The following is a 27,717-nucleotide window of genomic DNA, read 5'->3' on the forward strand; positions in this document are numbered from 1 at the left end:
CAACCGCTATAATACCACTTCCTCTGCTCCCCTTTGAATCTCGCTCCATCTGTAAGATGCCCCAAGCTGATCGGAGTGATATCGCAATGTTGTGCCGTCTCCATATTTTCATTCTACAGATCATATTATGGTAAAATGTGCACCTTTTATTGCAGTGCCCATCAGTGCCTCCTCATCAGTGCCTCCTATCATTGACCAGCAGTGCCACCTACCAGTACTGCATATCAGTGCAGCCTCCTCATTGGCCATCAGTGCAGCCTCATCCGTGATGCCCACCAGTGCCGCCTCATCAGTGCCACCTATCAGTGCAGCCTCCTCAGTGGTCATGGTGCGTCCGGTGTGTTGGCAGCCGTCATGATCAACGATTTACAATGAGGGACATTTTATGGGCATTTCTTTTATTAAAGGAATGGTAATTCTTTGTAAATAGGTAATGGTACTATGTACTCCATACTCAGTCATTGGGGGGGGGGGGTTATTATTAAAGAGGGATTCTAGATTCCCATAAGCCCCCCCCTGAACCCCCCACAATGACTGACCCACAGTTGTGGTGAAGAGACCTCTGACCTCATAAGCATGGGCGGTACCCCCCCAAAATCACTGCTTTTTTTGCATTGGCACGTGTTCCCCACTGCAGGGGCCAGATGCGGGCCTTTAATTACACCAATGATGGGACACTATTCCTCTCACTGACACCAATGATGGGACACTATTCCTCCCACTGATACCAATGATGGGACACTATTCCCCCCACTGACACCAATGATGGGACACTATTCCTCCCACTGACACCAATGATGGGGCACTATTCCTCCCACTGACACCAATGATGGGACACTATTCATCCCACTGACACCAATGATGGGACACTATTCCTCTCACTGACACCAATGATGGGGCACTATTCCCCCCCACTGACACCAATGATGGGACACTATTCCTCCCACTGACACCAATGATGGGACACTATTCCTCTCACTGACACCAATGATGGGGCACTATTCCCCCCCACTGACACCAATGATGGGGCACTATTCCCCCCACTGACACCAATGATGGGACACTATTCCTCCCACTGACACCAATGATGGGACACTATTCCTCCCACTGATACCAATGATGGGACACTATTCCTCCCACTGACACCAATGATGGGACACTATTCCTCCCACTGACACCAATGATGGGACACTATTCATCCCACTGACACCAATGATGGGACACTATTCCTCCCACTGACACCAATGATGGGACACTATTCCTCCCACTGACACCAACGATGGGACACTATTCCTCCCACTGACACCAATGATGGGACACTATTCCTCCCACTGACACCAATGATGGGACACTATTCCCCCCACTGACACCAATGATGGGACACTATTCCTCCCACTGACACCAATGATGGGACACTATTCCTTCCACTGACACCAATGATGGGACACTATTCCTTCCACTGACACCAATGATGGGGACACTATTCCTCCCACTGACACCAATGATGGGACACTATTCCTCCCACTGATACAAATGATGGGACACTATTCCTCCCACTGACACCAATGATGAGACACTATTCCTCCCACTGACACCAATGATGGGACACTATTCCCCCCACTGACACCAATGATGGGACACTATTCCTCCCACTGATACCAATGATGGGGACACTATTCCTCCCACTGATACCAATGATGGGACACTATTCCTCCCACTGACACCAATGATGGGACACTATTCCTCCCGCTGCAGTCACATGTGAGCCCCATCATTACACGGTAAAGCAAACAAACTATACAAATATCTGAACCGGTTCAACGCTTTATAATTCTGGTGATAAAATCTCGGGATTGGTGTAGGAGGCGGCACCCCAAATCACGCTTAATAAGGTTTTATTTTCCTGGAAAAGACACGCTTTTTGATTATTCACAATTTGCAATAAATACATTTTCCGGTAACATTCCTTCCGTACAGAATAAAAAAAAATACGGTCATTAAAAGCTTTGATGGTAACAAAAATATCTGAATTATTATTATACAGCTATATAATCTTTTTGTTTTTTTAGCAGATATATTATTATCACTTCCTTTGCGAACTGCTGTGCATAAAATGAATATAAATATAACTTGTCATGCAAGTTTCCAGAGGTTCCGCCCAACCCGTTCCGTCTGGTACCGTCCGCTGAGAGAACAGGCCACGCCCACTTAAAAGCTGGTACCGTCCGCTGAGAGAACAGGCCACGCCCACTTATAAGCTGGTACCGTCCGCTGAGAGAACAGGCCACGCCCACTTAAAAGCTGGTACCGTCCGCTGAGAGAACAGGCCACGCCCACTTATAAGCTGGTACCGTCTGCTGAGAAAACAGGCCACTCCCACTTAAAAGCTGATACCGTCCGCTGAGAGAACAGGCCACGCCCACTTAAAAGCTGATACCGTCCGCTGAGAGAACAGGCCACGCCCACTTATAGGACCCCCCCCCCCCCAGGTGAGAAGAAGAAGAAGTTCCAGAACGTATATAAAAGAAAAGCAAAAACTCCTGAAGATAAAAGATGAGGAGATCGGAGGAGAGGCGTAGGTAAAAAAAAAAAAAAAAGGTCGGCCATATTTTCTTTTGATCCTGGTGGGCGGGCCATCCCGGGATTAGGGAATTATGGGAAACCGTTCATTGGAGAAAAGTCACCTTCTTGTTGGGTAGTCCTATGGCTACAAAGCACCGCCTCCATGCCTTCAAGACGGGGATTATGCAAACCAAAAAGGGTGATCATGCATTCCTTCGTTTGGCCTTTGCGGCCCCTAAAAGGGGCTTTTTACCCATTTTCCTTGGAGGCCGTCTCTCGCTATGGTGGCCCATTTCCCTTTTTTTTTTACTCCACCATTTCCCAGCTCTCCCGTGTAAAAAAACATTTATAGGCCATTGACCTTCTTGCCGATTTATTCTTGTGGTTACGAGATCCAAGACTCGATGCGTTCGCCGAGCGCGTAGCTTTGGAACGGTCTTCTGATGGTAACTCCCGTGGCCGGACCTCCCGAAATAAAAAGCTCAAAAGTGAAAGAAAAACTGACGTGAGGTGTTGAAAAGCCGGGAGGCTGACCTCTGTTTCCTTTTCTTCCTGATGATGGGCACCCAAACCAAACCGACCACCAAAACCATCAGTCCGATGGAGAGGGCCACGGGCCCAAAGTTCTTGGAGACGGGAGCGTAGGTGTAGAGGAAGTTCATGGTGGTCATTATGATCCCCAGAAGGAAGACGGAACCCCCAATGGACATAATGATGATGGGTTTCTGGTAAGTGTCCCAGGCACTCCGGTGAACGGTATTCCAGGAAGACTCGCTTCTGGAGGAACTGTACAAGGTGCTCTCAGTCCTGCTGGTGACCAAGTCCTTGGATTCCGAAGAAGAGATGTCGGCGATGCTGTACTCGCTGAGGGCGATGTGCTCTGAGGTCTTCTCCATGGTGGTCTTCTTCAAGTCGGCAACTAGCATCTGAAAAACACAAAGGGCAGAAGGATACTCATTCTGTTTTTTATTTTTTGTTGTGCATAGTATCTTTTATTTTATATTCTCTTCTATTCTATTCCTTTGTTTTCCATTCTATTTTATTTTCTATTATTTTTCTATTGTGTTTTGTTATTTATTCTATTCTTTTCTAAATTCATCTCCCATCTTCTATTATTTTCTAAATTCATCTCCCATCTTCTAATATTTTCTAAATTCATCTCCCATCTTCTAATATTTTCTAAATTCATCTCCCATCTTCTATTCTTTTCTAAATTCATCTCCCATCTTCTAATATTTTCTAAATTCATCTCCCATCTTCTATTATTTTCTAAATTCATCTCCCATCTTCTAATATTTTCTAAATTCATCTCCCATCTTCTAATATTTTCTAAATTCATCTCCCATCTTCTAATATTTTCTAAATTCATCTCCCATCTTCTAATATTTTCTAAATTCATCTCCCATCTTCTATTCTTTTCTAAATTCATCTCCCATCTTCTATTCTTTTCTAAATTCATCTCCCATCTTCTAATATTTTCTAAATTCATCTCCCATCTTCTAATATTTTCTAAATTCATCTCCCATCTTCTATTCTTTTCTAAATTCATCTCCCATCTTCTATTCTTTTCTAAATTCATCTCCCATCTTCTAATATTTTCTAAATTCATCTCCCATCTTCTAATATTTTCTAAATTCATCTCCCATCTTCTAATATTTTCTAAATTCATCTCCCATCTTCTATTATTTTCTAAATTCATCTCCCATCTTCTAATATTTTCTAAATTCATCTCCCATCTTCTAATATTTTCTAAATTCATCTCCCATCTTCTATTCTTTTCTAAATTCATCTCCCATCTTCTATTATTTTCTAAATTCATCTCCCATCTTCTAATATTTTCTAAATTCATCTCCCATCTTCTAATATTTTCTAAATTCATCTCCCATCTTCTATGCTTTTCTAAATTCATCTCCCATCTTCTATGCTTTTCTAAATTCATCTCCCATCTTCTAATATTTTCTAAATTCATCTCCCATCTTCTATTCTTTTCTAAATTCATCTCCCATCTTCTATTCTTTTCTAAATTCATCTCCCATCTTCTAATATTTTCTAAATTCATCTCCCATCTTCTATTCTTTTCTAAATTCATCTCCCATCTTCTAATATTTTCTAAATTCATCTCCCATCTTCTAATATTTTCTAAATTCATCTCCCATCTTCTATTATTTTCTAAATTCATCTCCCATCTTCTATGCTTTTCTAAATTCATCTCCCATCTTCTATGCTTTTCTAAATTCATCTCCCATCTTCTAATATTTTCTAAATTCATCTCCCATCTTCTATTCTTTTCTAAATTCATCTCCCATCTTCTATTCTTTTCTAAATTCATCTCCCATCTTCTAATATTTTCTAAATTCATCTCCCATCTTCTATTCTTTTCTAAATTCATCTCCCATCTTCTAATATTTTCTAAATTCATCTCCCATCTTCTAATATTTTCTAAATTCATCTCCCATCTTCTATTATTTTCTAAATTCATCTCCCATCTTCTAATATTTTCTAAATTCATCTCCCATCTTCTATTATTTTCTAAATTCATCTCCCATCTTCTATTATTTTCTAAACTCATAAGACAGCTATATTCTTTATATTTTATTCTATTCGAAATGTGAATTTCGGAAGACAGCTATATTCTTTACATGTTATTCTTTTTTTTTCTATTTGTTTTTATTTAAATTTTGTATTTCTCATAAAATAAAATAAATGGTTCTATTGCTTTATTTTCTATTCTATTTAATTTTCTATTATTTTTCAATTCTGTTTTGTTTTTTACTCTATTCTTTTCTAAATTCATCTTTCCCGGAAGACAGCTATATTATTTATATTTTATTCTTTTCGAAATGTGAATTTCGGAAGACAGCTATATTCTTTGTATTTTCTTCTTTTTTTTTCTATTTGTTTTTATTAAAAAAAAATATTTCTCATAAAATAAAAAAATTGGTTCTATTGCTTTATTTTCTATTCTATTTAATTTTCTATTATTTTTCAATTCTGTTTTGTTTTTTATTCTATTATTTTCTAAATTCATCTTTCCCGGAAGACAGCTATATTCTTTATATTTTATTCTATTCGAAATGTGAATTTCGGAAGACAGCTATATTCTTTGTATTTTCTTCTTTTTTTTTCAATTTGTTTTTATTTAAATTTTTGATTTCTCATAAAAAAAAAAATGTGATTCTTTTGCTTTATTTTCTATTCTATTTAATTTTCTATTATTTTTCAATTCTGTTTTGTTTTTTTATTCTATTCTTTTCTAAATTCATCTTCCAGAAGACAACTATATTCTTTATACTTTATTCTATTCGATTCGAAATGTGAATTTCAGAAGGCGGCTATATTCTTTCTATTTTATTCTATTTGAATCTATTCTTTTTTTTTCATATTCTATTTTTTCTATTTGTTTTTATTCACATTTTTTATTTCCTAATCAATTTTTTTTTCGGTTCTATTCCTTTATTTTCTTTTATATTTTTTTCTATTCTATTTAATTTTCTATTATTTTTCAATTCTGTTTTGTTTTTTATTCTATTCTTTTCTAAATTCATCTTTCCCGGAAGACAGCTATATTCTTTATATTTTATTCTATTCGAAATGTGAATTTCGGAAGACAGCTATATTCTTTATATTTTATTCTTTTTTTTTTTCTATTTGTTTTTATTTAAATTTTTTATTTCTCATAAAATAAAAAAAATGGTTCTATTGCTTTATTTTCTATTCTATTTAATTTTCTATTATTTTTCAATTCTGTTTTGTTTTTTATTCTATTCTTTTCTAAATTCATCTTTCCCGGAAGACAGCTATATTCTTTATATTTAATTCTATTCGAAGTGTGAATTTCGGAAGACAGCTATATTCTTTGTATTTTCTTCTTCTTTTTTTTCTATTTGTTTTTATTTAAATTTTTTATTTCTCATAAAAAATAAAAAAAAATGGTTCTTTTGCTTTATTTTCTATTCTATTTAATTTTCTATTATTTTTCAATTCTGTTTTGTTTTTTTATTCTATTCTTTTCTAAATTCATCTTCCAGAAGACAACTATATTCTTTATACTTTATTCTATTCTATTCGAAATGTGAATTTCAGAAGGTGGCTATATTCTTTCTATTTTATTCTATTTGAATCTATTCTTTTTTTTTTCATATTCAATTTTTTCTATTTGTTTTTATTCACATTTTTTATTTCCTAATCAATTTTCTTTCGGTTCTATTCCTTTATTTTCTTATATATTTTTTTCTATTCTATTTAATTTTCTATTATTTTTCAATTCTGTTTTGTTTTTTATTCTATTATTTTCTAAATTCATCTTTCCCGGAAGACAGCTATATTCTTTATATTTTATTCTATTCGAAATGTGAATTTCGGAAGACAGCTATATTCTTTATATTTTATTCTTTTTTTTTTTTTCTATTTGTTTTTATTTAAATTTTGTATTTCTCATAAAATAAAAAAATTGGTTCTATTGCTTTATTTTCTATTCTATTTAATTTTCTATTATTTTTCAATTCTGTTTTGTTTTTTACTCTATTCTTTTCTAAATTCATCTTTCCCGGAAGACAGCTATATTATTTATATTTTATTCGAAATGTGAATTTCGGAAGACAGCTATATTCTTATGAAAAAGGTTTACTCCCAACAAACTGACACGAGCATTGCCACCATCCCGAGTATATAGAAAAATGAATACCTCAAAGAAATGGGATTTAATGGGCAATGAAAATAATATACAAAAAAGTATAGGTAAGTATAGAAAAATATAATATTTAATTTACTAAAAAGAAAGCTCTATTTGTGGGGAAAAAAAAGGACGTCAATTTTGTTTGGGTGCCACGTCGCACGACCGCGCAATTGTCAGTTAAAGCGACGCAGTGCGAATCGCAAAAAGTGGCCCCCGGTCTTTGGGCAGCCAAATGGTCCGGGGCTGTAGCGGTTATTCAACATTCCTCTATAAAGTAGGCACTACTCGGGAATTTATTCTCCTCTCTTCATGGAATTCTCTCTGGCCCATGCAGAGAAGATCTCTATGGTATGGCTGGCGGGACGGGATCCGAGGGAAGGACAGTTTCCCTTCACCGATTGTCTATGGTATGGCTGGCGGGACGGGATCCGAGGAAGGACAGTTTCCCGTCACCGATTGTCTATGGTATGGCCGGCGGGACGGGATCCGAGGAAGGACAGTTTCCCGTCACCGATTCTCTATGGTATGGCTGGCGGGACGGGATCCGAGGGAAGGACAGTTTCCCGTCACCGGTTGTCTATGGTATGGCCGGCAGGATGGGATCCGAGGGAAGGACAGTTTCCCGTCACCGGTTGTCCTCGGCCGGCTTGGATCTACTCGTGGCGGAAAACGGGAAAAGTGTTGAGAAGAAATACTTTGTTCCAATATGTGAGAACATTTCACCAATCGGCATCGATCGTTCTCGGAGGACCTCGATGGTTTCTGAGGTCATACGAGAGAGACGGAGCGTTCCGAGAGATCAAAGAGAAGAATATCTGGAATGTGACTAACGGGCCGCGGCGGAGTGAGAGCGATTAACCCCGAGGCCCCCCAATCATTTCATGCCTCGTAGAGTCAAGCCTGGAGGTATATCAGAGAAAGCCTCGCCGCGCATGCTGGGCGCGGGATGAACTGACTTTTGTGTTCTGCCAAGATAGCGAGAACTCGGAGACGATGTAACAATTGCGCGATTTGGCGCTCCACAAATAGACGGAACAGCAGGATCCTGATTATTTCCAGATCAGACTTTACCGTAAACCTGCTCCAGTTCTGGCACCGCGGCAATTACCGATTACACTGCATGCAAACCATGAAGTATTCTTCAGTATGTTTGGCATCGTGCCTCACTGTATATACACCATATCACCAAAAGTATTGGGACGCCGGCCTTCACACGCACAGGAACTATAATGACCCCCCAGTCTTATAGGTGGATTCAGAAAGACTTAGGCCGGCGTATCAGTAGAGTCTGAATTTGCGCCGGCGCTAATTTAAGCGTATTCTGGAAACCAGATACGCTTAAATTAGGCTCAGATACGAGCGGCGTAAGTGTCTTATACCGTCGTATCCTAAAGTGTAATATTTAGGCTGATCGCTAGGTGGCGCTTCCATTGCGGTCGGCGTAGAATATGTAAATCACTAGATACGCCTATTCACGAACGTACGCCCGGCCGACGCAGTACAGATACGCCGTTTACGTAACGCATTATCAGGCCTAAAGTTATTCCATCAAATAGTTGGAATAGTAATGTTAAGTATGGCCGCCGTTCCCGCGTCGAATTTCGAAAATGTTTACGTCGTTTGCGTAAGTCGTCCGTGAATAGGGATTTACGTCGTTTACGCTCACGTCGAAATCAATAGGACCGTGCGGCGTACTTTGCCGCAATGCACACCGGGATATGTAGGTGGACGGCGCATGCGCCGTTCGTAAAATACGTCAATCACGTAAGGTCACCCTCCATTACCATAAAACACGCCCCCTCAGCTAAATTTGAATTGGGCGCCATTACGCCCGCCCGATTTACACTACGCCGCCGTAACTTATCAGGCAAGTACTTTGTGAATCATGTACTTGCCTCGCTAACTTACGGCGGCGTAGTGTAAACACGATACGCTACGCCGCCGCAACGATACGCCTGCCTACCTGAATCTAGCTAATAGTCCGGAGGGTTCAATATCGAGTTGGCTCCGCCCCTTTGCGGCTATAACAGCTTCACCTCTTCTGGGAAGGCCGTCCACAAGGTTTAGGGGTGTGTCTATGGGAAGGCCATCCACAAGGTTTAGGGGTGTGTCTATGGGAAGGCCGTCCACAAGGTTTAGGAGGGTGTCTATGGGAAGGCCATCCACAATATTTAGGGGTGTGTCTATGGGAATGTTTGACCATTCTTCCAGAAGAGCATTTGTGAGGTCAGGCACTGATGTTGGACGAGAAGGCCTGGCTTGCAGTCAGGGCTGATCCTAGGCAGGTGCGTGGGGTGCAGTGCACCCAGGCGCCACAGAGGTGGGGGCACTGAAGCGCCGGAGTGCTCTCCTCCCTCCTCCTCCTCTCCCTGTCTGTTTCCAGAGGCGGCTCTCTCCACCGGTCTCACCCCCACTGTGTTTCCTGCCCAAGCTCGTCCTTCCTCCTGTCAGAGGAGGAGAGCGAAGCAGCGGCCGTCTCTGTGTGGAGAGAGACCAGCCGCGCAGTGACGTCGCTGGGGGGGGGGCTTTCCGTGCCTGACGTGTTCTCCTTGTCCGTGGGGACCATCTCTGTGTGTGAGTCGTTGCCATAGAAACATTTGTAAAGGGGAGGAGCTGGTAAGATGACCACGCCCATGTGAGGGGCGCCAGAAATATTTTGGCACCCAGGCGTCTGTGACCCTAGGATCGGCCCCGCTTGCAGTCTCCGCTCTAATTCATCCCAAAAGGTGTTCTATCGTGTTGAGGTCAGGACTCTGTGCAGGCCAGTGCAGTACCGTGTTCGGCCTGAGGTGGGGGGGGGGTGCTCCGGCACCGATCGTAGCTGATCGGCGCTGTTCAGATAGACTCGGAAATATACTATGTTCCAGAGCCTTCCTGAGGTTTGCCGTGGTCAGTTGAGCTGTCCTCGTGCCTTTTTGTCAGTTTCCGAGACTCTGCGGCGCCCCCCCCGCCTCTGGCCGCATGCGGTATTGCATGCCATTGAAGTCAATGTGGAACAAATTATTTTCGTTTCCATTGACTTCTATGGGGAAACTCGCTTTGATATGAGAGTGCTTTGGATTACGACCCTTCTCCTGGAATGGATTATCCTCGTAATCCGAGGTTCCCCTGTATAGCCATTAAATTATTTGGACCAGCGCAGCTTCTCGTATTTACACACAAGAATGTGTCGGGGGTTTTACGCTCGCAATGTCGTGCGTTTTTTTTTCTTTCTTTGGTCTTTTGATTTATTGCTGCTTTTAACCCCAACAGGATGTAAGAGAAGCCATCTAGGTCAGTGTGAGCAGCTGGATCTATAAGTGGTGACAGTTGGGTGACAGTTGGTTGCTAAAGTCAGACGACCCCCCCTGTGATAATGGTGCTCCCCCCCCGGTGATAATGGTGTCTCCCCCCGGTGATAATGGTGTCTCCCCCCGGTGATAATGATGCCCCCCCCGGTGATAATGGTGTCTCCCCCCTGTGATAATGGTGTCTCCCCCCTGTGATAATGGTGTCTCCCCCCGGTGATAATGGTGTCTCCCCCCGGTGATAATGGTGTCTCCCCCCGGTGATAATGGTGTCTCCCCCCGGTGATAATGGTGTCTCCCCCCGGTGATAATGGTGTCTCCCCCCCGTGATAATGGTGTCTCCCCTCGGTGATAATGGTGTCTCCCCCCGGTGATAATGGTGCCCCCCCCCGGTGATAATGGTGTCTCCCCGGTGATAATGGTGTCTCCCCCCTGTGATAATGGTGTCTCCCCCCGGTGATAATGGTGTCTCCCCCCGGTGATAATGGTGTCTCCCCCCTGTGATAATGGTGTCTCCCCCCGGTGATAATGGTGTCTCCCCCCTGTGATAATGGTGTCTCCCCCCGGTGATAATGGTGTCTCCCCCCGGTGATAATGGTGTCTCCCCCCTGTGATAATGGTGTCTCCCCCCGGTGATAATGGTGTCTCCCCCCGGTGATAATGGTGTCTCCCCCCGGTGATAATGGTGTCTCCCCCCGGTGATAATGGTGTCTCCCCCCGGTGATAATGGTGTCTCCCCCCAGTGATAATGGTGTCTCCCCCCGGTGATAATGATGCCCCCCCGGTGATAATGGTGTCGCCCCCCCGGTGATAATGGTGTCTCCCCCCGGTGATAATGGTGCCCCCCCCGGTGATAATGGTGTCTCCCCGGTGATAATGGTGTCTCACTGGTGATAACGGTGTCTCGGGTGAGGAGATCAGACGTTTAAATAGCTAATACTGGAACGGGCTGTAAATTATTCACAAGATCCACAACACTAATAACTTCTACATCTCCTCTCCATAGATACAGTGCAGTCAGTGAGTGTTGCCCCCCCCGGGGCAGGAAGTGTGGCAGGATCACCGGGGGAAATTATATTAAAATCCTGAATAGGACTGGTCAGCGGCAATGTAATATATTTTTGTTCTGTGACTTTTTCTTTTTTCTTTTTTTTAGGTAAATTTCCAGTTTTCGTTTTTTTTTCCCCTTAAAGTGACAGTCGGATGTTTGCAGAAGAAAATTTCCCAGCGATAGTTTGAATCCGAATCCCAGAATAATATTTACACGCAAGTGCGGAATATTCTGTACCTAGTCAAATCGCACGGCTCTGTCTGCGCTCTTCATTCACCGCTGTGATGGGGGGGAGGGGGACCCTGTCATGTTCTCCTCAGGGAGGGGCTAGCTGTAGAATTAAAGGACAATTCCACCCCAACACTAAAATCTCTCCATCTCCAGACATCCACCATCGTATTCACAAAGCACTTGCGCCGACGTATCTCGAGATACGCCGCGTAAGTGCAACTATGCGCCGTCGTATCTGTGCGCCGTGCCCACAAACTAAGATACGCCAGAACATAGGCTTCATCTCGCCGACGTAACTTGCCTACACCTTTGTATCTTAGGCGCATAGCATATTTACACTGGACGCATTTGGCGCTCCCATAGATTTTCTATTCACATATGCAAATGAGGGAGATACGCCGATTCACGAACGTACTTGCGCCCAGGCGCATAATATACGCGGTTTGCGTAAGTCGTACGTCCGGCGTAAAGTTATTCCCCATATAGGAGGCGCAACCCATGCAAAGGTATGGACCAGGGAACACAAGCCGTCGTATTTTACGTTGTTTACGTTGGACGTGAATGGGGCTGGGCGTAGGTTACGTTCACGCCGTAGGCAGTGATCCGGCGTATCTTAGGCATTCGTTCCGACGTGATTGTGAGCATGCGCACTGAGATGCGTCCACGGGACGGCGCAATGCGCCTTTCGTTATTCGTATCTATATGGCGCTCGGCCCATCATTTGCATGGGGTCACGCCTCATTTGCATGTCTCACGCCCACTTCCACTTACGCCGGCTTACGCCGAGGAAACCCAGCGCGGATTTGAGAGCGAGTGCTTTGTGAATTCGGGGCTTGCCTCTCTGCGCTGCGTCGGCGTAGCGTAAAAAAGATACACTACGGCGGCATTAATAAGCGCCAATGTCTGTGAATCCGAGCCAATATATATACACACACCTTTCTGACCCGATCTCCGGACATCCACCATCGAAGAAATCACTATGACCCGGATTCACAAAGCACTTGCGCCGGCGTATCTCGAGATACGCCGCGTAAGTGCAACTATGCGCCGTCGTATCTGTGCGCCGTGCCCACAAACTAAGATACGCCAGAACATAGGCTTCATCCCGCCGACGTAACTTGCCTGCGCCGTCGTATCGCAGGCGCATATTTACGCTGGACGCATTTGGCGCTCCCATAGATTTTCTATTCACATATGCAAATGAGGGAGATACGGCGATTCACGAACGTACTTGCGCCCGGCGCATTATATACGCGGTTTGCGTAAGTCGTACGTCCGGCGTAAAGTTATTCCCCATATGGGAGGCGCAACCCGTGCAAAGGTATGGACCAGGGAACAAAGCCGTCGTATTTTACGTTGTTTACGCAGGACGTGAATATGGCTGGGCGTAGGTTACGTTCACGCCGTAGGCAGTGATCCGGCGTATCTTAGGCATTCGTTCCGGCGTGATTGTGAGCATGCGCACTGGGATGCGTCCACGGGACGGCGCATGCGCCGTTCGTTATTCGTATCTATATGGCGCTCGGCCCATCATTTGCATGGGGTCACGCCTCATTTGCATGTCTCACGCCCACTTCCACCTACGCCGGCATACGCCGAGGAAACCCAGCGCGGATTTGAGAGCGAGTGCTTTGTGAATTCGGGGCTTGCCTCTCTGCGCTGCGTCGGCGTATCGTAAAAAAGATACACTACGGCGGCATTAATAAGCGCCAATGTCTGTGAACCCGAGCCAATATATATATATATATAATACACACCTTTCTGACCCGATCTCCAGCAGGGGAAGCTCTGCAGAGGAGATCGCCGACAACGGCTGGGAAATGAACAGGGAGTGACGTCTCCCATAGACTTACTATGGGGCTTCCGTTGTCAGCTGTGTCCTCTGCACCCGCCCACAAAGCAACGCCCCCCGCTGACGGCTCCGTGTGAGATCCGGACGGCTTCAAAAAAAGGATTGTGTAGAGATTTCTTCTTTACAGGGATAGAGAGGTGAGCGTTAGATAACGGAGGTCTGTGGGGATTGTAGTGTTAGGGTGGAATTATCCTTTAACACGCATTTAGCGAGCTTCATTAGGCACTTGCCGAGCTTCATTAGGCACTTGCTGAGCTTCATTAGACACTTGCTGAGCTTCATTAGACACTTGCTGAGCTTCATTAGGCACTTGCTGAGCTTCATTAGGCACTTGCCGAGCTTCATTAGGCACTTGCCGAGCTTCATTAGGCACTTGCCGAGCTTCATTAGGCACTTGCCGAGCTTCATTAGGCACTTGTTGAGCTTCATTAGGCACTTGTTGAGCTTCATTAGGCACTTGCTGAGCTTCATTAGACACTTGCTGAGCTTCATTAGACACTTGCTGAGCTTCATTAGGCACTTGCTGAGCTTCATTAGGCACTTGTTGAGCTTCTATAGGCACTTGCTGAGCTTCATTAGACACTTGTTGAGCTTCCTTAGGCACTTGCTGAGCTTCATTAGGCACTTTCCAAGCTTCAGTAAGCATTTAGTAGAATCTAGAAGACTGCTAGAACTGAGTACTAATCAAGCTTCATTAGGTACTCGCTGAGCTTTATTAGGCACTTGTTGAGCTTCATTAGGCACTTGTTGAGCTTCATTAGGCACTTGTTGAGCTTCATTAAGCACTTGTTGAGCTTCATTAGGCACTTGTTCAGCTTCATTAGGCACTTGTTGAGCTTCATTAGGCACTTTTTCAGCTTCATTAGGCACTTGTTCAGCTTCATTAGGCACTTGTTCAGCTTCATTAGGCACTTGTTCAGCTTCATTAGGCACTTGTTCAGCTTCATTAGGCACTTGTTCAGCTTCATTAGGCACTTGTTCAGCTTCATTAGGCACTTGTTGAGCTTCATTAGGCACTTTTTCAGCTTCATTAGGCACTTGTTCAGCTTCATTAGGCACTTGTTCAGCTTCATTAGGCACTTGTTCAGCTTCATTAGGCACTTGTTCAGCTTCATTAGGCACTTGTTCAGCTTCATTAGGCACTTGTTCAGCTTCATTAGGCACTTGTTGAGCTTCATTAGGCACTTGTTCAGCTTCATTAGGCACTTGTCGAGCTTCATTAGGTACTTGTTGAGCTTCATTAGGCACTCGCTGAGCTTCATTAGGCACTTGCTGAGCTTCATTAGGCACTTGTCGAGCTTCATGAGGTACTTGCTGAGCTTCATTAGGCATTTATTAAAATCTAGGAGACTGTTGGGACTGAGTTCTTGCCAAGCTTCATTAGGCACTTGTTGAGCTTCTAGGGCACTTGCTGAGCTTTATTAGGCACTTGTTGAGCTTCTAGGGCACTTGCTGAGCTTTATTAGGCACTTGTTGAGCTTCATCACACACTTGCCAATCTTCAGTAAGCATTTAGAATCTAGGAGACTGCTGGGACTGAACACTTGTTGAGCTTCATCAGGTACTTGTCGTGCTTGATCAGATACTTGCTGAGCTTCATCACACACTTGCCGAACTTCAGTAAGCATTTATTAGAATCTAGGAGACTGTTGGGACTGGGCATTTGCCAAGCTTTATTAGTCACTTGCTGAGCTTCATTAGGCACTTGCCAAGCTCTATTAGGCACTTGCTGAACTTTATTAGTCACTTGCTGAGCTTTATTAGGCACTTGCCAAGCTCTATTAGGCACTTGCTGAGCTTCATTAGGCACTTGCTGAGCTTCATTAGGCACTTGCTGAGCTTCATTAGGCACTTGCTGAGCTTCAATAGGCACTTGCTGAGCTTCATCACACACTTGCCGAACTTCAGTAAGCATTTAGTAGAATCTAGGAGACTGCTAGGACTGGACGAGCTTCATCAGGCACTTGTCGAGCTTCATTAGTCACTTGTCGAGCTTTATCAGGTATTTGCCAAGCTTCATTAGGCACTTGCTGAGCTTCATTAGGCACTTGTCAAGCTTCATCAGGAACTTGCCGAGCTTCATCAGATACTTGCCAAGCTTCATTAGGCACTTGCTGAGCTTCATTAGGCACTTGTCAAGCTTCATCAGGAACTTGCCGAGCTTCATCAGATACTTGTCGAGCTTCATTAGGCACTTGCTGAGCTTCATTAGGCACTTGCTGAGCTTCATTAGGCAATTGTTGAGCTTCATCACACACTTGCCAATCTTCAGTAAGCATTTAGAATCTAGGAGACTGCTAGGACGGAACACTTGTTGAGCTTCATCAGGTACTTGCCGAGCTTCAATAGGCACTTGTTGAGCTTCATTAGGCACTTGTCGTGCTTGATCAGATACTTGCTGAGCTTCATTAGGCACTTGCTGAGCTTCATTAGGCACTTGCTGAGCTTTATTAGTCACTTGCTGAGCTTCATTAGGCACTTGTCGAGCTTCATTAGGCACTTGCTGAGCTTCATTAGGCACTTGCCGAGCTTCATTAGGCACTTGCCGAGCTTCATTAGGCACTTGCTGAGCTTCATTAGGCACTTGCTGAGCTTCATTAGGCACTTGCCGAGCTTCATTAGGCACTTGCTGAGCTTCATTAGGCACTTGCCGAGCTTTATTAGTCACTTGCTGAGCTTCATTAGGCACTTGCTGAGCTTCATTAGGCACTTGCTAAGCTTCATTAGGCACTTGCTGAGCTTCATTAGGCACTTGTCGAGCTTCAGTAAGCATTTAGCAGAATCTAGGAGACTGCTGGGACTGAGCTCTTCCCCAAAGCTTCGTAAATGCTCGGTGAAGCTTGCTGAACGCGTTTCTTCACCTTGTTTAAGAAAAATAATAAAAGTCGGCCGGTACAAATCCAGCAGCTGATGACTTTTAATAAAAGGACACTCCCCCTGTCCTGGGGGGTCCAGCGCAGTCCTCACCTGGGCCGGTTCTTTGCCGGGGGGGTTCGGGGTCTCCGCCATGTTTACCGCAGATCGCCAGCATTCCTTGGAGCTTCGCAGCCAGCCCCGCCCCCTGCGCTTATGTGAGTCGCGCTGCACTCTGTGCACGGTCCCGCAGCCTCCGGGGACCTGTCACAGAAGGTTGTGGGTGGGACTTCCGGTGGATTGCGCATAATTGGAAGCGGGTGCCGGTTATAAAGTGGTACCTGCCCCCCCCAAAAAAAAAACGGGGAGCAGGGAGCAAACAAAACCTACCCTTTAAGGGGGGGTTCCGCTTTAATGCCTACTAAATGTGACTGGCATTAAAATAAATTGCTCGCCATTCCTTATTTTACGGATCGATCCACTCCACGCTTTGCCACCCCGGACGTGGGCATGAGCCGGCTTGGGAGGGGCCCGGTTGGCACGCGGGGCGCATCAGTCATCTCTAAATCCCTCAAACAGATTCAATTCCGCCCATCAAAGAAAGCAATTACTGGACTGCAGAGGGGCGAATCCGGATAGATGTCTGTCTCCGAGCCGGCACCGAGCATCCTCCGATAACCCCAAACCGCTCCTGCTGGGGGGGGAGGGGAGGAGGAGGGGGGGGTTTATTGGCCGCAGAGGAACGAAAGTGCTCTCTAATTAGTTTTATACACAGAAATGTAATAGAGACTCGCTGAGGATTCTGGGAGCTCCGAGTCTTCAGATCCGACTCCCCGAGATCCTCCGAGTCTCCGGCCCTTCTAAGGAGAGAGCTGGACGGGCGTGACGCAGAGTTTTCTGGCTGAACACGTTCATTCTATTCCTCCATCCTTCCCCCCAGGCATAGAATACTAAATGGGGGGGGGGGGGGCACACACAAAAAAACAAAAACACCCCAAATACACCCAAAAACAGGATTTATAAAGCAAATTTCATATACTTTCTATATTACCAAAAGTATTGGGACGCCTGCCTTTACACACACATGAACTTTAACCACTTGCCGATCGGCACCTGTAGATATACGTCATGGCGGGATCTGGCGGGACCTGGGGGGATCTGGCAAGACCAGATGGGATCTGGTAGGACCTGGCGGGACCTGAGGGGATCTGGCGGGACCTGAGGGGATCTGGCAGGACCAGATGGGATCTGGTAGGACCTGACAGGACCTGATGGGATCTGGCGGGACGTGGCGTGACCTGATGGGATCTGGCGGGACCTGATGGGATCTGGCGGGACCAGATGGGATCTGGTAGGACCTGGCGGGACCTGATGGGATCTGACGGGGCCTGGCAGGACCTGGTGGGACCTGGCAGGACCTGAGGAGATCTGGCAGGACCTGAGGGGATCTGGCAGGACCAGATGGGATCTGGTAGGACCTGGCGGGACCTGATGGGATCTGGCGGGACCTGGCAGGACCTGGTGGGACCTGAGGGGATCTGGCAGGACCAGATGGGATCTGGTAGGACCTGGCAGGACCTGGTGGGACCTGATGGGATCTGGCAGGACCAGATGGGATCTGGTAGGACCAGATGGGATCTGGTAGGACCTGGCGGGACCTGGTGGGACCTGATGGGATCTGGCAGGACCAGATGGGATCTGGTAGGACCTGGCGGGACCTGGCAGGACCTGATGGGATCTGGTAGGACCTGGTGGGACCTGGTGGGATCTGGCGGGACCTGATGGAATCTGGCGGGACCTGATGGGATCTGGCGGGACGTGGCGGGACCTGATGGGATCTGGCGGGACCTGATGGGATCTGGCGGGACTGGAAGTCAAGCTAAGTGGTGCTCATAAGAAAGTAGAATCGGATATAAAGCAGAAATGGACCGTTTTTGCGAATTGGATCTGCTAAAAATCACACAGGAAGTTCAGAGACCTCGGGACCTCTAAAATAATGACATTTGGTCCAAATCTAGCGCCCCCCCCCCGACTCATGGGATCCGATCGTTTCCCAGGACTTTCCCCCCCAATTTTATAATCCTTTTATACTTTGAAATAGTGACAAAAAATATAAAGGAAACATTTTTTTTGCATAAAAGAACCAAAGTAATAGACAAATCTACCGATACGTAGCGAGGATCCTCCCCTAAAATCTGAGACGATGGAAGGCGCAGCTTCCGGTACAAACCGCTGACAAGATTTACTGACACAATGGCAATTTTTACTGACTCTGTCCAGAAGAAACCTCGCCTAATCTACAGAATGCGATCATTGTCAGGCTTGTTGTTCTGTTGATTATCAAATCTAAAAGGTGGGGGGGAGGGGCTCTCTGTGCCTCATCCAATGAGATGACAGACCAGAAATGGGCTGAGTGTGGGAAAACTATCATCCCTCATTATCGCAAAAAAAAAAAAACATATACATTTGTTATGTCCTTTTCTCTCCGTCTCTTTCTTACAAGTTATACAATCCCTGTATGTTATCATCATCATTATTATTATTATTATTATTACTATTACTATTTTTACATTTGTCAGATATAAATATTTTGGGCCGGATTCACAAAGAGATACGACGGTGTATTATCTCCTGATATCTCCTGATCCCCCATCGTATCTCTGACTTACACTGGTCCTATCTATGCGCCTGATTCATAGAATCACATACGCATAGATAGGGCTAAGATCCGACAGTGTTACAATGTGTTACACTGTCGGATCTTTTTTTCAATTTAAAAATGGCGCCGGGGGCGTTCCCGCTGATTTACGATAAATAATATGTAAATCAGCGAGATACGCAAATTCACGAACGTACGCGGACCGGACGCAGTCTTCTTACGACGTTTCCGTAGCGGCTTTCCCGGCGTATACTTACCCCTTCTTTTATCAGGCGCAGCCAATGTTAAGTATAGCCGGCGTTCCCGCGTCGAATTTGAATTTTTTAACGTCGTTTGCGTACGCCGATTCACAAACACACGCGTCGCAAGTCACGCTCACGTCGCAACCACTGACGTCCTAGTGACGTCAGTGGGAGCAATGCACGCCGGGAAATTTCGCGGACGGCGCCTGCGCATTTAAATCGGCGCGGGAACGCGCCTGATTTAAATAGTACACTCCCCCTAGCCGCGGAATTTGAATTCCGCCGGGGGGATTTAGGATCCGCCGTCGCAAGTTTGGAGGTAAGTGGTTTGTGAATTAGCCACTTGCCAAACTTGCGGGAGCGGATCTTAATTCACGTAGATCGAGCAGATCTATAGATCCGCTGCGCTACGTGAATCTGGCCCTCAGAGTCCTCCTGAGTGCCGCTCATCCAGCGATCATTTATGATGAAAATTAGTAAATCTGGCTTTAGCAAATTTGGTTCAGAGGGGTCCAAAATATCCTTCGCTATCGATGTTTCTGAGTTTTGCACTTGCAAATTTTTTTATTTTTTATTAATATTATTATTATTATTTTTATAATTTTTCTTAAATTGGTATTTAAAATTTTTAGTATTACAAATGATTTTGTTTTTATTTAATAATAATTATGTATTATGTTTTTTTCGCTTGACCCTCCCTTGTATATTGTAAGCTCTAACGAGCAGGGCCCTCCGATCCCTCCTGTATTATTATTATTATAATTATTATTTCAGGTACTTTTATAGAGCCGTCAATTTACGACGCAATTTACATATATATTATACATTTACATCATTTTAAATTGCATGGTAACTGTACTGTCTGCCCTCGTGTTGTAAAGCGCTGCGCAAACTGTTGGCGCTCTATAAATCCTGTATAATAATTAGGGTTGTCCCGATACCACTTTTTTAGGACTGAGTACGAGTACCGATACTTTTTTCAAGTACTCGCCGAAAACAAATACCAATACTTTTTTTTAAATGTGTCCCCAAATCCAGCCATGTCCCCACAAATCCAGCCATGTCCCCACAAATGCAGCCATGTCCCCACATATGCAGCCATGTCCCCCCCATATCCAGCCATGTCCCCCCCATATCCAGCCATGTCCCCCCATATCCAGCCATGTCTCCCCCAAATCCAGCCATGTCCCCCTATATGCAGCCATGTCCCCCCCATATCCAGCCATGTCCCCCCCATATCCAGCCATGTCCCCCCCATATCCAGCCATGTCCCCCCCAAATCCAGCCATGTCCCCCTATATGCAGCCATGTCCCCCCTATATGCAGCCATGTCCCCCCTATATGCAGCCATCTCCCCCCTATATGCAGCCATGTCCCCCATAAATCCAGCCATGTCCCCCCTATATGCAGCCATGTCCCCCCTATATGCAGCCATCTCCCCCCTATATGCAGCCATGTCCCCCATAAATCCAGCCATGTCCCCCCTATATGCAGCCATGTCCCCCCATACCTAGATGGCGCCGCCGCATGGGTTAAACAGCGTGCGGGGAACATCACAGCTTTCATTTGAATAGCTGTAGTATTCCCCGCTGCGCCGCATATAGACACTCCCCCTTGCTCGGTATTGGACAGATCCCGAGCAAGGGGGAGTGTCTATATGCGGCGCGGCGGGAAATACTACAGCTATTCAAATGAAAGCTGTGATATTCCCCGCACGCTGTTTAACCCATGCTGCCGCGGCGTTGTTGCAGTATGCGACGGGGTGGGTGGCAGCATTCGTTGCGGCGGTGGGGGGGGGGTGGGACAAGTATTCTATTTAGGTATCGGGGGTATTTGCGGGAGTACGAGTACTCCCGCAAATACTCGGTATCGGTCCCGATACTGGTATCGGTATCGGGACAACCCTAATAATAATAATTAGGGCCGAAACAACTAATCGATTAATCGTCAACTAATCGATTATGAAAATAGTTGACAACTGCTTTCATAATCGATTAATCGGCCAGTTGATTAGTTGGTCTTATTTGTTTACATATCAGGAAATACAGTGCAGCACACATACAGCTCAGTACACCGTCCATACAAGTCACCAAGTGCCTGAGAATTTGTGAAAGTGTGAGGAGCAATGCCTCATGGGACATGTAGTCCTGGGCAGGAAGTGAGTGGTTCTAAAGGCAGAAGTTTTTTTTTACCTTGCTATAGCGGGCGCTCTATACTTTACTTGCTATTGAGGCACTCTGAAGGCAGGAGGAGCCAGAAGCATCGGTGAGGGACCCCAGAAGTGGAGGATCTGGGCTGCTCTGTGCAAAACCATTACACAGAGCAGGGAAGTATAACAAGTTTGTTGGAAAAAAAAAAAAATCACTTTAAGCCCTGGTTCACACTGGGTACGATTTGGAACGATTTGAGATGCGATTTGACATGTCAAATCGCATCTCAAATCGGCGGCAATTGTCGGCAATGGCACTGTCCTAATCAGTGCGACGCCGCATCTGCGATTTCAAAAAGTAGTTCCTGTACTACTTTTTGCGATTTCGGGCCGCGATTTACATTAAATTGCGGCCGAAATCGCGGCAAAATCGCAGCCGCAAAATCGCGGTAAAATCGCGCATTTTACCGCTATTTTGAATTCGCAGCAGTGTGAACCTAGGCTAAAGATCAGCATCTGAACCCAGAGAAAGTGGGAGGTAATAGAAGGCATTACAATTACTGTAGTTGGTTATTTATATTTACCACTGCGTATGGATAATTAAGAATAAAATTGCCTTTTTTTTATTTACATATTAACTAAATTGTACACCACACTTCTTTTTTAAGATTATCCGATTAGTCGAAACAATAATCGGCCAAGTAATCGAGTATGAAAATAATCGTTAGTTGCAGCCCTAATAATAATACAGGAGGGATCGGAGGGCCCGGCTCGTTAGAGCTTACAATCTACAAGGGAGGGTCAAGTGAAAAACAAAAAGTAATAACTGTGGGGGGGGGGGGGGGGGGGGGGGGGGGGGGGGGGATGAACACACATACATAATTATTATTAAATGGAAAATAAATATTTGTAATACTAAACATTTTAAATGACCAATTTTAATAACAATTATAAATAATAATACAAATAAAAAATAACAGAACATTTTGCAAGTGCAAAACATCGATAGCAAAGGATATTTTGGACCCCTCTGAACTGATTTGCTAAAGATATTAGAGTGTCAGCTCCTCTGGTGCAGAAGTTGGTGTCAATGGCTTGATGTTCTCTGTACAGCACTGCGGTATATGTCAGAGCTATAGATAAATGTTTAATAATAGTGTGTGTGCGTGGGGGGAGGGGACATTAGAGTGTAAGCTCCTCTGTACAGAGACTGATGTGACTGTGGGGGGAGGGGATATTAGAGTGTAAGCTCCTCTGTACAGAGACTGATGTGATGTGGGGGGGGGGACATTAGAGTGTAAGCTCCTCTGTACAGAGACTGATGTGATGTGGGGGGGGGGGTCGGGACATTAGAGTGTAAGCTCCTCTGTACAGAGACTGATGTGATGTGGGGGGGAGGGGACATTAGAGTGTAAGCTCCTCTGTACAGAGACTGATGTGATGTGGGGGGAGGGGACATTAGAGTGTAAGCTCCTCTGTACAGAGACTGATGTGATGTGGGGGGAGGGGATATTAGAGTGTAAGCTCCTCTGTACAGAGACTGATGTGATGTGGGGGGAGGGGACATTAGAGTGTAAGCTCCTCTGTACAGAGACTGATGTGACGGTGGGGGGAGGGGACATTAGAGTGTAAGCTCCTCTGTACAGAGACTGATGTGATGTGGGGGGGAGGGAGGGGACATTAGAGTGTAAGCTCCTCTGTACAGAGACTGATGTGATGTGGGGGGAGGGGATATTAGAGTGTAAGCTCCTCTGTACAGAGACTGATGTGATGTGGGGGGGAGGGGACATTAGAGTGTAAGCTCCTCTGTACAGAGACTGATGTGACTGTGGGGGGGGAGGGGACATTAGAGTGTAAGCTCCTCTGTACAGAGACTGATGTGACGGTGGGGGGAGGGGATATTAGAGTGTAAGCTCCTCTGGTGCAGAAGTGTGTGAATGGCTTGATGTTCTCTGTACAACACTGTGATATATGTCAGAGCTATATAAATGTTTAATGTCCCGACCCCCCCCCCCCCCACACACACTATTATTATTAAACATTTATATAGCGATGACATATACCACAGTGTTGTACAGAGAACCTCAAGCCATTCACACACTTCTGCACCAGAGGAGCTTACACTCTAATGCCCCCTCCCCCCCACACAGTCACATCAGTCTCTGTACAGAGGAGCTTACACTCTAATGTCCCCTCCCCCACACAGTCACATCAGTCTCTGTACAGAGGAGCTTACACTCTAATGTCCCCTCCCCCCCACAGTCACATCAGTCTCTGTACAGAGGAGCTTACACTCTAATGTCCCCTCCCCCCCACACAGTCACATCAGTCTCTGTACAGAGGAGCTTACACTCTAATGCCCCCTCCCCCCCACACAGTCACATCAGTCTCTGTACAGAGGAGCTTACACTCTAATGTCCCCTCCCCCCCACATCACATCAGTCTCTGTACAGAGGAGCTTACACTCTAATGTCCCCTCCCCCCCACATCACATCAGTCTCTGTACAGAGGAGCTTACACTCTAATGTCCCCTCCCCCCCACATCACATCAGTCTCTGTACAGAGGAGCTTACACTCTAATGTCCCCCCCCCCACACATCACATCAGTCTCTGTACAGAGGAGCTTACACTCTAATGTCCCCCCCCCCACACATCACATCAGTCTCTGTACAGAGGAGCTTACACTCTAATGTCCCCTCCCCCCCACAGTCACATCAGTCTCTGTACAGAGGAGCTTACACTCTAATGTCCCCTCCCCCCACATCACATCAGTCTCTGTACAGAGGAGCTTACACTCTAATGTCCCCTCCCCCCCACATCACATCAGTCTCTGTACAGAGGAGCTTACACTCTAATGTCCCCCCCCCCCACACATCACATCAGTCTCTGTACAGAGGAGCTTACACTCTAATGTCCCCCCCCCCCACACATCACATCAGTCTCTGTACAGAGGAGCTTACACTCTAATGTCCCCTCCCCCCCACAGTCACATCAGTCTCTGTACAGAGGAGCTTACACTCTAATGTCCCCTCCCCCACATCACATCAGTCTCTGTACAGAGGAGCTTACACTCTAATGTCCCCTCCCCCCCACATCACATCAGTCTCTGTACAGAGGAGCTTACACTCTAATGTCCCCTCCCCCCCACATCACATCAGTCTCTGTACAGAGGAGCTTACACTCTAATGTCCCCTTCCCTCCCCCACATCACATCAGTCTCTGTACAGAGGAGCTTACACTCTAATGTCCCCTCCCCCCACATCACATCAGTCTCTGTACAGAGGAGCTTACACTCTAATGCCCCCCCCCCACATCACATCAGTCTCTGTACAGAGGAGCTTACACTCTAATGTCCCCCCCCCCCCCCACAGTCACATCAGTCTCTGTACAGAGGAGCTTACACTCTAATGTCCCCCCCCCCCCACATCACATCAGTCTCTGTACAGAGGAGCTTACACTCTAATGCCCCCCCCCCACACAGTCACATCAGTCTCTGTACAGAGGAGCTTACACTCTAATGCCCCCTCCCCCCCACAGTCACATCAGTCTCTGTACAGAGGAGCTTACACTCTAATGTCTCCTCCCCCCCACACACACACACACACTATTATTATTAGATTGTACGCTCTTTTGGTGAAAATACTGATGTGACTGGCTCAGTGATCTCTGTACAGCGCTGCGGTATATGTCAGAGATATATACATTTATTAATATTATAGGTGTGTGGCGCTGTGGGGGGGAGGGGACATTAGAGTGTAAGCTCCTCTGTACAGAGACTGATGTGACTGTGGGGGGGGGGGAGGGGACATTAGAGTGTAAGCTCCTCTGTACAGAGACTGATGTGGGGGAGGGGACATTAGAGTGTAAGCTCCTCTGTACAGAGACTGATGTGACTGTGGGGGGGAGGGGACATTAGAGTGTAAGCTCCTCTGTACAGAGACTGATGTGACTGTGGGGGAGGGGACATTAGAGTGTAAGCTCCTCTGTACAGAGACTGATGTGACTGTGGGGGGGGAGGGGACATTAGAGTGTAAGCTCCTCTGTACAGAGACTGATGTGGGGGGGGGGACATTAGAGTGTAAGCTCCTCTGTACAGAGACTGATGTGATGTGGGGGGAGGGGACATTAGAGTGTAAGCTCCTCTGTACAGAGACTGATGTGACTGTGGGGGGGAGGGGACATTAGAGTGTAAGCTCCTCTGTACAGAGACTGATGTGATGTGGGGGGAGGAGACATTAGAGTGTAAGCTCCTCTGTACAGAGACTGATGTGATGTGGGGGGGAGGGGACATTAGAGTGTAAGCTCCTCTGTACAGAGACTGATGTGACTGTGGGGGGGAGGGGACATTAGAGTGTAAGCTCCTCTGTACAGAGACTGATGTGATGTGTGGGGGAGGGGACATTAGAGTGTAAGCTCCTCTGTACAGAGACTGATGTGACTGTGGGGGGGGGGGAGGGGACATTAGAGTGTAAGCTCCTCTGGTGAGGAGACTGATGTGACTGTGGGGGGGGGAGGGGATATTAGAGTGTAAGCTCCTCTGTACAGAGACTGATGTGACTGTGGGGGGGGAGGGGACATTAGAGTGTAAGCTCCTCTGATACAGAGACTGATGTGACTGTGGGGGAGGGGACATTAGAGTGTAAGCTCCTCTGTACAGAGACTGATGTGACTGTGGGGGGGGGAGGGGACATTAGAGTGTAAGCTCCTCTGATACAGAGACTGATGTGAGTGGCTCAGTGATCTCTGTACAGCGCTCCGGTATATGTCAGAGATATATAAATGTATAATAATAATAATGATGGTCGGAGACATTAGAGTGTAAGCTCCTCTGTACAGAGACTGATGTGATGTGTGGGGGAGGGGACATTAGAGTGTAAGCTCCTCTGTACAGAGACTGATGTGACTGTGGGGGGGGGGGACATTAGAGTGTAAGCTCCTCTGTACAGAGACTGATGTGATGTGGGGGGGGGGACATTAGAGTGTAAGCTCCTCTGTACAGAGACTGATGTGAGTGGCTCAGTGATCTCTGTACAGCGCTCCGGTATATGTCAGAGATATATAAATGTATAATAATAATAATAATGGTCGGAGACATTAGAGTGTAAGCTCCTTTTGCAGGATACAAATGAATAGGAAGGAACAGTTTGGCGCGGTACTCACGTCGTCGGTGGGGCAGCTCCCATCGTAGCGCAGCAGCAGAAGTTTGGTGACGAGCGACCAGTGGAGCGCGCAGGTCGGGGGATCTCCTCCCTGCTCGCTGTAGATGCGACTCACGCTGTCGCAGCCGTACTGTCCGTCTTCTCCCGGCGAGGCTCTTGCCAGCATAATGGGCTGTTAATGCTTTTTTTTTTTAACCCCTTCCTGGCCCTGACTGCGCTGTATGCAAATCGCGGTCTTCCCAGCTGTCACATTAGGAGAGGGCCATTTCCGCTCAGTGCAGCTCCGGGAAAAGAGGGGGGGGGGAGGGGGGGATAATCCGCACGGATTGTGCAGAGTGGAAAGTTTTTTGGGTCGGGGAGTTTTGGACCGGCCAGCCGGCAGTTCAGGCGTGAATCCAGCACTTCGGGAAGATGTATTTTTAGGAAGGGAGGGGGGGGCAGAGAGGGGGGGGGGCAGAGTCCAGGGAGGAGAGATGGAAAACCATCAGGAGGAGCCAAGCTTTGTTTTTCAATCACTCATTAGAGCAGGTGAACAAATATGAAGCAGCGATCCGATCACAATACAGTAAAACCTCCGATCGCGAGGATAATGCGTTCCAGAAACACGCTTGTAATCCAAAGCGCTTGTATATCAAAGCATTTTATTTACAGAGTATAAAAGAGAAGAGAGGCGCCTCTAAGTGTAGCAATAAGTTTATAAATGTTGTTCCTTCATTACATGTAACCATATTGCTACACTTAGAGGAGGAGCCTCTCTTCTCTTTTATACTCAGTGGTGACATGGCGCTACTCTTATATCAAGACATCGCTTGTATATCAAGACATCGCTTGTATACCAAGACATCGCTTGTATACCAAGACATCGCTTGTATATCAAGACATCGCTTGTACATCAAGACATCGCTTGTATACCAAGACATCGCTTGTATACCAAGACATCGCTTGTATATCAAGACATCGCTTGTATACCAAGACATCGCTTGTATATCAAGACATC

General features: G+C 46.0%; 1 protein-coding gene across 1 annotated transcript; it reads right to left on the reverse strand.

The window, feature by feature from the left end:
- Positions 1-1,878: 1,878 nt before the first annotated feature.
- On the reverse strand, positions 1,879-27,081 carry PIRT (phosphoinositide interacting regulator of transient receptor potential channels). Its single transcript, XM_040331156.1, has 2 exons — positions 26,722-27,081; positions 1,879-3,488 (listed from the first exon to the last, which is right to left on the reverse strand). Exons 1-2 carry the CDS (start codon positions 26,884-26,886, stop codon positions 3,045-3,047), a joined length of 609 nt encoding a protein of 202 aa, XP_040187090.1. The 5' UTR covers positions 26,887-27,081; the 3' UTR covers positions 1,879-3,044.
- Between the last annotated feature and the right edge of the window lie 636 nt (positions 27,082-27,717).

This window comes from Rana temporaria, chromosome 12, assembly GCF_905171775.1.
Source record: "Rana temporaria chromosome 12, aRanTem1.1, whole genome shotgun sequence".
In the NCBI taxonomy this organism is placed as follows: Eukaryota; Metazoa; Chordata; class Amphibia; order Anura; family Ranidae; genus Rana; species Rana temporaria.

What these genes read in the sequence shown, in the direction of transcription:
- PIRT (XM_040331156.1), bottom strand. Translation starts at nt 26,886, where the DNA reads ATGCTGGCAAGAGCCTCGCCGGGAGAAGACGGACAGTACGGCTGCGAC. An exon ending in GGAGCTGCCCCACCGACGAC is followed by an intron (nt 3,489 to 26,721) that starts GTGAGTACCGCG and finishes TGTGTTTTTCAG; the next exon opens with ATGCTAGTTGCCGACTTGAA.